At 40.8% G+C, this 13,642-nt stretch overlaps 1 protein-coding gene across 9 annotated transcripts in view; it reads left to right on the top strand.

Annotated features, from left to right (window-relative positions):
- Positions 1-13,642, top strand: part of DYNC1I1 (dynein cytoplasmic 1 intermediate chain 1) — a 201,214-nt gene that overhangs the window by 117,199 nt on the left and 70,373 nt on the right. For all 9 annotated transcript variants that reach the window (XM_074864080.1, XM_074864063.1, XM_074864072.1 and 6 more), the window contains one exon: positions 3,884-4,009. In XM_074864080.1, the coding sequence (XP_074720181.1) occupies positions 3,884-4,009 (126 nt within the window). The remainder of the gene's footprint in view (positions 1-3,883; positions 4,010-13,642) is intronic.

The raw sequence follows: 13,642 nt of genomic DNA, 5'->3' as shown, positions 1-13,642 counted from the left end.
GAGCCCTCATGCAGCCTGGTCTGGGTAGCAAAGATGCTATAGATGTAGCTCAGCCCAGTGCTAAGAACAAGCTTTGCTTAGCCTAATCTTAGAAATAGCTGCTCTTTCTGCACCATGTTAGGTGTTGTGTGTGGAGGCAGCATGTGTTTAAGGCCAGGTATGTAAATGGTGCCTGTGGGCTGGAGCGAGGCAGTGGATAAGCACCATAGTGACTCTCACATCTGTCCTTCTCTCCTTCCCCTTGAAATGGCAGCAGGGCTGCTTCCATCCCTCCTGGTGCTTCTCAGGTAAGGAGGCAGATGACTGCACGGAAGACATTGCAGGCAGCAGGGAGGAGGGGAGTTGGAGGATCTCACTGAGCATCACTGGTAGGCTGTGCAGGTCTGGCTGTCCAACTGGTTGTGGTGCACAACAGCCAGCTGCAGAGAGGCTTCTTGTAATATCCAGCTCATGACCTGTGTGTGAAATGAAGGATTTATCCCTTTGCTTTCATACAGAATACCTTAACAACAGGTATGCACTGGTGTGACGTGGGTGGCCTTTAAGCACATATGGATTTCCACAGAAATCAAATATAAGCCTGAGGAAACACTTATCTTAGGTTGTTCACTTGTTCAGGGGCTGGAAATTACATGGAATTCTTATCTGATATTTTCCTAACAGGCAGCTCTTACTGTATTCCCAGGGCAGCAAGAAAAAAAGCGCCTCAGAAGCACACTGCCAAATGTAATTGCTCAGCCCCTCGGGCTCAAAGGCATGTTCTGCTTCCCACCTCTTTGTTCCAGGGTGGCCCCTCCTGCCTTCCCCTCCGTTAACTCCTCACACTCAGCTCCCCGACACCCCAGCAGGGGCTCCTCCACCCAGCGACTTCTCCATGCTGGGAAGCTTCTGCACCAACCCCTACGCTAGCCTGGGAGAAGGGATTGCCTCCTCTCGCCTGCTTTGAGGTGTATCATGTGGCAGGAGCTGGAGCTGGACCGGGGTATTTCACCTAACCGCTAGCTCTGCTTCTCACCCACGCTCCAGGACATGTCAGTGTCCAGTATGCCAAAGGATAACTTGAATAATCATGGGAACTGCAGAACACATTGCTCAATTTTCTGCGATAAAACTGTTGCTGCAAAACAGCCTAGAGACAAATAGAAGCTTAATCAAACAAAGGAGCTTGATGCATTGATTAAACAAGTTATTCTGTTCTCAGTCACATGTAAAATATGGTCCCAAACATGTGGGATCATTCATACCATTAAAGCTAATCCACCAACCCCTTGATTCTTTTGCAGAGCAAAGGGAAAACAGCTTAGATGCTTCGTCAGGGATCTAAGGGAAAGGCCCAACAGACTGGGTGTAAACAGAGGGAGAGTGGGATCACCTTGCTCTGTCCATGAGGAGGTAACTTAGCTCATCTAAAGCCAAGAAAACCACAGTCTCAGGGATACTGCCATGTCTCTCTTGACTCTCAGGCAGCAGCCTTGAATGCTCTTTCCCACAGCACCATTTCCACGTGGGCAGTCACAGGACAGCTGGGCACCTGGTGAGGACTGAAACACTGCAGATGCAAGTAGATTTGAGTGTGCCATGCCAGAGTAGATTTAGGGTGCTGCACTTAGCTCTGGTTTTTTGAGAGTCAAAAAGCCTCATAATGGTGTTGCCCAGCTAGGTATGTCCCCAGGCGTCTGTGTAAACTTGAAACTGTATTTCCAGCCAGTTGCATAAACTGTGATTGCAAAACCTACATACAGACCAGCAAGATTTGAGTCAGTGTTTGTTTATGGCCAGACGTGCTGCCAACCAGAATGTGCTCACTAAACTTTCCAGGAGCATGAACCAGCCCCAGAGTGCCTCTAAAACTGGTGCTTCAGACCTGGTCACACACCCTAGCTGGATGCAGTCATGCCGCTGGAAGGGCTTGTTGCTTCTGCCTGCCAGGGTATCTGCCCCTTCACGACTGCGGGCTCAGCTGCTTGCGCGAATGGTACCTAACCTGTTCAGCCAAAACGAGATGCCCTGGCAAGAGCCTGCTGTGCACACTGTTTGCTTGGACCTGGGCCAAGGTGGGATGAAAAGGTTCAAAGGAGAGGGTGAATTCGCTGTTCAGAAGTGGTTGTAATCTCTGTCACAGGAGAGAGAGAGAGAGAAGAGGGGGTGAGGTGCTTGAGAGCAGTGGAGGGCAGGCTGACGTAACTGTGTCCAGAGAAGTGGTGTCTCAGGTGTGGTATTAAACCACCCTCAGGTCTCCCTCAACTCTTGAAGAGAGAGAAGATATGATTGGACTGCTGCATGCTCTGAAATCCCATGCAAGTGATTTGGGTGCTAAATTGCCCTTACAAACTGTGCTAGCAGCCAGGTTCTGCTGAGATGTAGGTACAACCCAGTCAGAGCCGCCTAAAAATGGGAAAGAGGCAGCTATGGTGGCCACGTGTCATTGCTGGTTCTCCCACACGTGAGTCCAGGCTCATTTGGAACAATGAGCTTGAATAGAAAAATCATCAGCTCCATGATGTATTATCCATGGAAGTGTACACAAAGTGGGAAGAAACAGCTGCTGATGGCAAAAGTTATAGCTGTGCACATTATTTCTTCCAAATGGATTCTGAGAGCAGAGAGGTTCAAACCCCAATAAGGGTGGTAAGGTTTTTTTAATTTTTAAAATGCCTGGTTTGGACCAAATTCACAGCTCCCAATAGCACTATTGGCAGTTTCTTTGTCCCACTTTCTTTACATCTACTAGCTGCATTGTTCCCCTATGAATAGTTTGACAGGAATTTACCTGGGAAATGCAAAAAGTGACAACGATCATTGAGAAATTTTGAGGAAAAGCATTCCTAGTTTACAAGAAGAGGGTGTGGGTCCTTCAGAGCTTGGGCTGCTGGCTCATTGGTCAGCAGAAGCCACGTGCTTTCCTCTGAACATGCCATAAGGCCAACTGCCTTACTTTGACCATTTAGAGGTAAGGACAGAAGCCACCAGAGGTGCCTAGTGTCAAACATGTGAGAGTGGAGAGCTGGCTGCTATGGTATAGGCAGAAAGTAATTGATGTTTTATGGGCAAATTGTTACTTCTCGTGGTGTTTTGAAGTGATACAAGGTCATCAGCAGAATGTGAAAATCTCATTTTTCATATATGTTTGTATATATATATTAAAAAACAGAGCAAATACGCATGTGTGTGTTGCATATCTACTTCTATACAACAGCAGATAATGGGTGTACAAGAAAATATGGACCTGATTTTAGAGTGCTCATTGCATCAATCTTACTGAGTCAGTGGAATTTGAGGTCACCCTGTACTTTACAAGATGACGTCAGCATCTTGCAAAATTGAGCTTCTGTGAAGAAAATGTTTTGTTTGCTATTTGAATCATCAAGAAGAGCTTTCAAGTGAATAGGAAGAGCGCATAATGAAATAAGAAAGAATAGTTTTCAGGGATGCTGAAAAAAATGAATTTCAGAATAAAAGCAAGTCAACGCTATGGTCATAGTGTTTTTATTACCAAAATCAATTAAGACGACAGTTTGTCCCTGAAGAAATGGTTAAGCAGATACATTAGAATTACTCAAACTTTCAGAGTTTTCCTCGCTTTGTATTCCCTTTATAAATATCCTGCTAGTTGTCTTTTCTGAGCATTAGCTGCAGAAAATAACACTGCCCTTGTGGTATCTGGGAATAACTGATAGAGAGCAAGGAGCAGGGGCTTTAAGGATGTCAGGGACGAGGAAAATATAAAACCAAAATGAAGCTGAATACTATAATTGGTCTAGTGTGTATTATAATTAAAACCAGATATTGCACATTTAGTGTGAGATTATTTCTGTCTCATCTGATTTTGCATAGGTTCATCATCATCCATCTTACTTCATTTGCTTTTGCTTTTTCTTTCTAGTACCCTGAGTTGATGGTTGCGTCTTACAACAATAATGAAGATGCTCCACATGAGCCTGATGGGGTAGCCTTGGTATGGAACATGAAGTTCAAGAAAACCACACCGGAATATGTTTTCCATTGTCAGGTAAGACTGAGGAAGCCATTAATTTCATGCTAGACAGAACAGAGTTTACTACATGGTGCATCTGCCCACTGTTTATATGAAGAGGCTGAGGTTAAAAATAGGCATTTTTGGAAGAAGTACAAGCGGCAGTCCAGTGTTTTTAGAAGGCAACCAGACTTCTCAAACAATACTGAAAGCCTGTCAGGGCTGCGTGTCGTTCTTTGTCTATTTAAAACAGTCCCTAGGAGATTTAGTTTATAAAGCCCTTGCACTTATGAAGTAACTGTGGTGTACCACTTCCTCATCGAGGCAGCAACATATGCTTTCCCACCCACGTTAGCTTCCTCGCATCCTCTGCACTCCAAGCTGCCTACTCGTGCCTTGGTTCTGCTCAATATCATGTTTTGCCTTGAAAATTGGGAAGTACACTTTGCATTTCTGGGCATGCGTCTTACTTACAGCTTGATAAAAACAGTCTCGATTACAAGGACTACTCCAGCAATTCCTGTTTGACTTCCCTTTAGGTTAGCAAACCAGTGTTTCACTTCACACAGTGCTACTTTATGATCATACTATTTTAGAAATTTATGGACAATTCAAAAATTGTTGGGTGTTTTATTTCTATAGGTCTGTTTACTCCTCTTTTGCCACTGTTTTTGTGTGTGAAATGGCACAGCCACATCTTGACAGAAATGTTCTGTTCATAGGCTCTATCTCCATCAAACTGTCCAAACTGTGGAACAGGGCTTGGGCCAAATTTCCAACCTCTTCATTAATATCCTTCTGTGGTAATTAAATACAGGACAGTGGTATTCAAAAAGCCATATGGAAAAGTTTCAGCAAGTAAAACTGAACAATCAGAGATTAGTAAAATGCAGATTATTCTGTGGTAGAAATTGCTTCTCTTGGAAGGATATGTATTACCTGGCTAATTGTGTAAGCTAAGTGTCATTTTACATTCAAGGACCAAACATCTTTTTGAACTAAGTTTATGTTTGGACTTGGGTACATTATCAGATGTAACATAGTGGGAGGGAGTTGCTGGAATTGAAGTTACTGCTTCAACCCGATTAAGTAACCTTTAATTCTGGGCATGTTTTTCTAATTTGCTATACTGAAAAACAACTTCACAAGGAGTCTAGGCCTGCACAGCAAATATGCCATACAGATTTATATACATGTATATGTATGTGTGTGTGTGTGTATTACCTTTGAAATGAGAACTTGTATTCTTCTGGATATCGTATTCGGCAGACTGATATGTTCTTTCAGACTGCTTAAGATCTTAGCTCAGATCCCATGTTCACATTCTTCTAGGATATACATGCAGCTTAATGTTTTAAACAAAATATTCAAGAGAAGAGATTGCCCATTGCATTTTCAGGAAGAATAATCCTTAAACCAGATTGATTTTGCAAGATAATAACCAGATTCAGGGTAGCCCTTCTTGAGTATACAAAGGGAACATTGACTACAGACATAACAATGTGCTATGTTATTTAAAAATTCTATCTAGTTTTAAAAGTACGTACACTTAAACAGGGGAGGTATGACTCACTAAACTGAAAGCATTGAGACAGGCTATACTCTCCATTAGAAAAACACATATAGGACAAAGTGGTGACCAGAGATTTGGCCTGGGAGAACTTCTGTCTAATTCTCCCATTAAGCTGGATGTCCCCCTTTTTAGAACTGGAACATTAAAACCTGTGAATTCAGAGACACATGTGGCTCTGTGCTTTCACATGCATCCTGGATTCATCATCCTTCAATTAAATTAAATCAGTTCTTCTGTCCAGAAGAAATATTTATTTTCTTTGTCAAACTGTCCACAGATAATTAGCATTATGTGTCCATTATGAGTTGGAACCATGTTTGAACCACCATTATGGGGCTTCTGATGTGTGGAATCTCTTCTGCATCTCAGATCAGATGGGGATACCCACATGAGATTAAATGGGGAAGCAGAAAGCAGGAGACTTGGTCTCTTGAACACAGGTTTTGTTCTAACTGACTCAGATGGAAAATAAGAAAAAAAATTATCTTAGCTCAGAGTCTGGAATTCAGTTCTGTAGATGATCATGTTATTCTGTTAGTTAGTGGAAACCAACTGTATTATTAGTCAGCCCCATATCATTTATATTACCATTTTGCAAGAGAAATATGCCCTTATTCAGTCCTGATTCAGTCATTTCTCTAGGTCTTCTGTGAGACAGGCCCAATTTTTCTTCTGCAATATATGACATTATAACAGTCCAGCCCAGCAGCAAGAGATGAACACACACCTTATCATTACAGCTAGGTTGCCCAGATATGACAAACACAGGTACTTTGAGTGTGTTTTCCCAATAGACCTCTATTTTCCTTTCCAAAGACTTTCTATAAAAATGTGGTCTTAATAAATACTGTATGGTGCTGACTAATACACCTTTTGTGTTTCAATTTTTGGGCTCACAGAGCAAGATATAAGCAAGTAGAAACTCATTTCAGATGTGAGTGTTGAGGAGCTCATGCAAGCCACTTCTGAGAAGCCGAATCAATAAATACGTTTATGAAGCTATTTCTGAGGAACTTCTAAGAAATTCTGCCTCAGGAGTTCTGATAATGTCAATAGAAGTAGATATGTCAAGCATCTCTGGACAGCTAAAGACCTGTCTGAACTTCAAAAAGTAGAACTTTAGATACCTCTTGTACACATCTGGTACGTTCTTGAAGCTAGGAACCGTGAAGTTTTTCTGTCTTTCCTGGTGTATTATATAGATTTAAGTAAGATGATTACCAAGGAATTTCTTAATTTTCTTTGCCTCTTTCTATGACATTTTCTAATCTTACATAGGATCATCGAAACTGTCATAATCAGAACAACAGGCTTTCCCCGTGCCTTTGCTGAAAGTTGCCAGAACCCAGGGTCTTCAACTAAAGTTGTCTATCAGCCACGGCAGACAATGATGCAAAGATATACCAGCGATGATGTTTTTTCCTAACTCCAATCAGCAAAACATTTGATTTCAGTCCTCAAATGTGAGGGATGATGTATTCTGTAAATGTTTATCTTAGCTGCTGTCACTAATGATCTTACTGTTATGAAATTCGTGCCCAAGTTAAAGTCATATTAGGTTGTTGGCTCGTTAATACAGGGTAGGTGGTAGTAAAGTTCATAGCTCTACTATATGTTGTGTTACAAATACTGGGTTCAGTTTTAGTTAATATGCATTAAGGGAGAAATTACTGTCAACCAAGTGGACTTGTTTACTCATTAAATCGTGTGAACTGCCATGTGATCTATCAAATCCTTTCTGAACAAAACAGTCCTACTGGCTTCTACTCTCTCCTCCTGTGGAATATTTCTTCTACTTATTTTTGCCTTTCTTCGGGTTTTTATATTTCTACTTTACCCATGGTGCTGACAGTATTTCAGCTGTGACTCCCACAGATTTTTTCCTCTATAGCTCATCATACATCTCTTTACCACAAGGTTAGAAATGCAAAAACAAGGGAGAGTGAGGGATCTGGCAATTCGTCCATTTGTTTTCTTATGCAAGCAAAAAAAGTCTTAGAAGCAAAATCAAAGTGGAAGGGTGATATCATTTGCCAAAGGAATGAATGCTCAATGCTTTCCTTAGGTAGTGAGGAATAAAGTGAGCATGCCGTTAATACTGCAGAGTGCAGAATGGGAATGTCCTTGTAGGGAAGAGTCAGGGATGTCCTCTTCCCCCACACTGGAGCATCACAAACTCTTAGTGTAATCCAGTGAATTCCAAAGGCAAAACTCAAGCCTTTCAGAAGTACTTTATGAGGCCCTGCAGATGAGTCATCCCTGGTTAGGTTGGTTTGGCAGTATCCAGAGAGGGAATGAATTCCAGCAAAGACATGGAAATCACATTGACTCTCTCTCGGTTTGGTGGGAGAATTTTAAGCAGTGGTTCACACTGCTTCTCTCAGCTACTGGTGGTCTGTGTTTAGGTGGGGGTGACAAAAATGAAAATAGTATGGCACGGTTATTGATGATATGACTCAACATGAGCTCAATCCTCTATCGATTTATGCAATGCATGGGACTGGACTTGTATGTGAACATTCCTATACTGTTGGTTGATAGAGTAGCGTCAACGATATTTCTCAGTCTTACTCTCTTTCTTAGAAAGCACGTATATGTCCATAATGTGTTTTTTCACTGAACAAACAAATAAAAATCTGCATTACCCATTAATTATGAGGATTATTTGTAATGCAGTGCCCATTGTTTATGTACAACTGGTCATCTCTGCCCATGATGTTGTTTCTGTTTCCTAGTGGACTGATCTAAGCTTTCTAAGCCAAAGTGATCTGAAGCAGTATCTGAAACCAACATATGTGGTTGAGTGAGGCAGATGAGAACTCAGACTGTCTTTGCCCTAAAGTGGCTAGTTGAAGTATGAGCTATTATACCCTTCCTTTCAGCAGGGCCTGTTAACATGGGTACAGCACTGCTCTTACACCAGATCTTATATACAGACATGGAAGATACCAGGGAAATAAATAATCAGTGGGTCTAGTGGACTTCAGGATATTGCAAACCATTTCCTTTCTTCTGGAACTGAAGAGGGATTATTAAAGTTGGTTGAGGTATCTGGACCTCAGCTTCAAACATCCATCACTTCAAGAGAGGAGGGGTGGGCGAAGACAGCTAAAGATATTAGTTTCATGCAAATAGACCAAATTGAATGTTACTTTCTGATTTGGAGGACTCTGCATTGTGTTTGGAAAGTTTGATGAATTCTGCTTTCCTACACCCAGTCTAATGATAGCAGCAACAAGAAAAAAATACTACATTGCCTGCATTGTGATTTATTATAGATTATTTCCTGATCTATTAATTTCCTCTTTCTCAGCTGTGTCCTTTCCAAATGTCTCAAAAGGGCAGTGAGAAGTACAAATCAGACACTTAGAAGTAACTCCATTCAGCATATTTTTAAGGAAGTAGCACATGTGAAGTAGCTTTTATTTGAGGAAGCAGTAACCATTTAAGAGTTCTTTCAAGGAGTCAGATCAACTTTTAGCATAATCACAAAAAGATTTCAGCAGTATATCACTTTTAATAGCTGCAGCTATTTATGTCCTTTTCCTAAAATGCCATGCAGTCAGATTTACTTGGTTGGTTCCATCTCTTTACTAAACTGTCAGTTTTTTGTGGTATATGGAACTTGTGTTTTCTATTTTAATTTCAAGAAAAGCTGTCCATGCTTGGAAAATATTGGTGGATTGGGTACAGAAATCAGCCACTCAGCCGCACCACAAAATGTTTCATTCTCCCCTATCTTTTTTGTAGTGGCTTCTATACACTGTCATTAAGTTATGTGTTTGACCACTCTTCATTGCTTATCCTGGTGTGGTCTTTCCCTTTTCAACTGAATGGATGGAGTCAGAAATGCATATCTTAGAATTAGATGCACTGAGGTAAGTGAAGGGCTATATTTAGTGGCTGATATTGGCCAGAGTTGCCTTTTTTTTTTCCTGATTTGGTTCCTTTGTTGTTGTCTGCTCTTTCAAAATCAACATAAATTCCTTCAGATGTGCTTTTTGCTCCAGCAGCCTGTCTTCTAAAGGTGCTGAGCGCCTAAATCCATGTGACTTGTGTGTGGAGCAGGCTGAGGTAACAGCATGAATGACTAATATCCTCCTTTTTCTCTTATCCTTGAGTTTCCTGCTCTGTGGAAGCCAGACCAGAGCTCAGTCCCTCCAGAACTTTAAAAGAAGAACAGTATTACAACAAGTTTAATTGTCAATAAAGTATGCTTGGAATACTTTAAAAATTAAATATATTTTCTCTGATAATTATATTGGTGCTTTTCCACAAAGGCTTCCTCACCTTGTTGCTGCTATCCAAGTTTCAAGTAAGGATTCAGCTCTTGAACCATGAAAGAAATTACAGACCCTAAAATCCCTCCAAGCTTCCCAGAATTTCCTAAGTAAAATCAGTCCTAAGAACCAGCAGCATGTCCAGTCCCAGAGCTGACTTGTCTAGTTCCTCAGTTTCTAGTGAGAGGAGCTGTGGGCATCTGTGGTCAGTTTTTAAAGTGCTGCAAATCTCAGAGAAGACACGTGTCTCTGAGCTAATTGCAAATTTTCAAAAAAACCCCTCTTGCCTTTGAAAAGGCTTTTTCATTAAAAAGTGTCCAGTTGTTAAAATAGAACTGGTCTACAGAGGAGTGAGTTTGACGAATAATCACTGAAACTTGGTGCATAATTGAAGAATGAGAGGCAATGGAAGGAGAGAGGTTCAGACTGCATGAAAGGAAAAGGCTTTTCCCCATGAAGACAGTCAAGCATTGAAGCAGGTTGTCCAGACAGGTCACGCAGCCTCCATCGTTGCCTTTTCAAGATGGGCTGGATGAAGTCCTGAACAACCTCATCTAATCTCACAGCTGGCCCTGCTTTGAACAGAAGGTTGGATTAGGGATCTCCTGAGATCTTTTCCAACCTGAATTGTCCTGTGATCCTATGATCCTGGACGTGAATCAGAATCTGCCTGTTTTTGTAGCAGTTTGGTAAGTGGACCTTTGAATGTCTGCCTTTGAAGATACGGGGGCAGCTCTCATACTGGGAATGCTCCAGTACCCAGGGACCCAAATTTGCTGCAGAATTTCTGTAACACACACCAAAATGTTTTAAAATTAATCAGGTAGGGCCTTTACATAGATATAGATGTTGTTTTGTTTTCATTTCTATTTCATTTCCTGCTATGCATCGTTGGTAGGATGATCTTTGTGGAGGTGCATAGAGCTCTTCAGTGCCTGTTCTCCAGGACACTTTGTTGCTATTACATTTGTGACTACATGGTCATTTGGACACTGTAATAATTCATGCAGATGCACAGGCGTGCCATTTTGGATGAAAATTTTGGGGAATTTCTAACTATGCTACTGGGGGAGGAGAATAGTTTCAGCTACGGCTTGTGATAGAAAGACATATTCATTCTGCTCTTATTTTAAAATTTTTTTCCTCTGTCCTGTTGTATGTGTCCATGCTGGAACATAGAAATGCAGAGTACAGTTTGTGCTGTGTGAGGATTTCAGTAATCAAGAGCCCATGTCTTGTCTCTTAGGCTTTTGTTTTAGGTTCTTACTCCTGTTCTCAGCTGCTACCAGCTGTCTTTTTTTGCTCCTCATATGGGAGTCTACACCACTTCTAGCCTTTGGTGATTAAAAATAACTACAATTTGGCCTAAGGTTAGTGCTCCAATACTTGTGGAGAGATTGTGTGTGAGTCAGTAGAAGTTACACCCACACATCCAAAGGCTGAATGTAGTATTTGGAAAATGGTTTTCGGTATCTTAGGTGAGAGGAGACACCTGCATGTAGCAGATTTATAGAGGGGGCCAAAGAGGACCAAATCTACAAGAGGCAGAGTCGGTTGTCTCCCTGATACTACTGAACTCAGAGGCATCAGTGGGGGAGAACAGAAAAGGCACTGAAAATGTGGAAAGGTATATTCTGTCTTTGGTGCTACAGTGTCTTATCCAGTCCTGAGATCTCCAGTATCCCCAAGTCCTGCTTTATTGCTGAAATGCCACAGCTGTTAATATGGCATCTGCTAGCATCTGCAGCTCAAGAAAAAGTATGCCGTGTTTTCCACAAAGCCTTGCAGTCCTAGAATCTCTTAAAACTGGTTTTATTTACACACAAAATCAAATCATGATATTTTTCATAGCAAGAGTGAGAGAAGAAAACCTTCTTCCAGGCAAGGTCTGAGAGAAACTAAACATTGTTATTTAGACTAAAGAGATGTCAGTTGGATTCACAGAGTTGTATGCCTTCCCTTGGGTTTACCTATATCTTTCCTAACCCTTAACAAAGGTGATTTTTCCATGATGACTTGGATCTATTGCTATCTTGTGCAGAGCCCTGAAGAGCAACACACCAATCAAAACCAATGTGTACATTATAACAGCGTAATTGTATGCCATATCCCATCAGTCTGTGAAATGACTGCTAATACAAAAGGTGGGTACAGTTTCCCTGTTAGTAATTAACATTCTGAATTACTAGAGGACTGTGTTTATACATACAAAGTCTGCTAGGAACAGAACGCTCCTTTGCTTAGAGCAGTGCTTAACATGGATCATCTTCCTCATTTGAAACTGAGATTTCAATTATGAATAAAAGAATTAGGAAGTGACAAATTTGATTGTCTTGGATAGAAATTTTAGGCGGTTCCTGCTTCTAAGCCTTTTTTGGAGGGGGTAGAGCATCATATGCTTAAATGATATGCTGTCACTACTAGCAATAGCACTGTACTTTTTGTAGGTATTAAAATAGTGATTTGCAATGAATCTGTACTTAAAGATACTGTTTCTTTTCTTAAAGTTCATGTATTCTTCCTTTCAGACAAAATATAAAAAATATGTTGGCCACTCAGTACATCAGGCATTCTTTTTTTTTAAAGTTTGTTTCACTGATAACTTGCATTGTGCCTTTCTGAATTACTGGCATCTAATATGCAATATGCAAATAATGCAATTTGGAGAAAACCTAGCCTTTGAATTTGCAGAGTTAGACATGCAGTATTTTTAAACTTTAGCTAGCTAAGGCAAAAAAAAAAAAAGATGTCGGTCAAAAACTATATTTCATAAGAGAAAATTATAGTGATATTGATGGTTTGCCAAAACCTCAAGCAGTGACAAAATCCACAGAGTGTCCTGAAAGAGATGCCTTTGCAAAACCATTCCTTTGCAGATGGCTTAGATTATTGATACTTATAAACGCATGACATTATTCATTCAACTCAGAATTTTGAAAAACTCTGTTGATAAAAAATGCAAATTTATCACACTACCCCAAAATCACAGAGAAAAAAATCATCAAATCCTGCAATTGTTCCTGAGGGTGTTTTACAGGTTAGTATTCTTGATTTGGTTACATTTCAACATGACCTAGTGTAAAATACTTTAAGAAAATGGGAGGAAGGAAGGGAAAAAAGAACATAACTTTCCTTTGTTGATGTGAACATTACGTTTTAAAGTTTGTCTTGTATATCTGAAACTCCCAGTGCTAAAAGAGTTTTAGGTGAATAAGAAATGTGGGATCAGATGTGAAATCAATAAGTCACTGGGATTCTTCCACAGAATTTTCTTCCATAAAGGATATAAAATACCATGCAATTCCCTAGCTGCACTGCAAATGATGGATAAACAGCCATAGGCATGACTTTTCTGTTTGGGTTATGTAAATGTTCTCAGTGCAAGCTACTTGCAATGGAGAGTACATTTGGCCCAAATTCGAGAAAATTATTTCACCTCATGATTTTTGTCTCTGTGGGAGCTCTATATGAGGAGTGAAGCCTCTTTCTGTGTTACCTGGCACAAAATATAAACCAGTTACTCTTCTAAAGTGCTGTGAAAGCCCCCAGAAACCAAGCAATCCATTATTACAGCCTGGGATACAACTGTCCTCTGCCTTAGGTCTAAAATCAACAGTTTTCCGCCCTCTGCCCCCATGGCTGATGACTGACAAGTACTTCCCTGAAAAGAACTTTTGTATCTGGGCAACACAGATTTAATGATGATTAACGGTCCTTGCTTCCCACAAAGGGAAAGGAAGCACATGCTGACTAGCTGAGATACTGATATTATCATTAGAAGACATTTCCCATGGGGCAGAGAGTCTTCTGGAAAGC

This window comes from Strix uralensis, chromosome 1, assembly GCF_047716275.1.
Source record: "Strix uralensis isolate ZFMK-TIS-50842 chromosome 1, bStrUra1, whole genome shotgun sequence".
NCBI lineage: Eukaryota > Metazoa > Chordata > Aves > Strigiformes > Strigidae > Strix > Strix uralensis.
This window is presented reverse-complemented; position numbering and strand designations above follow the sequence as displayed.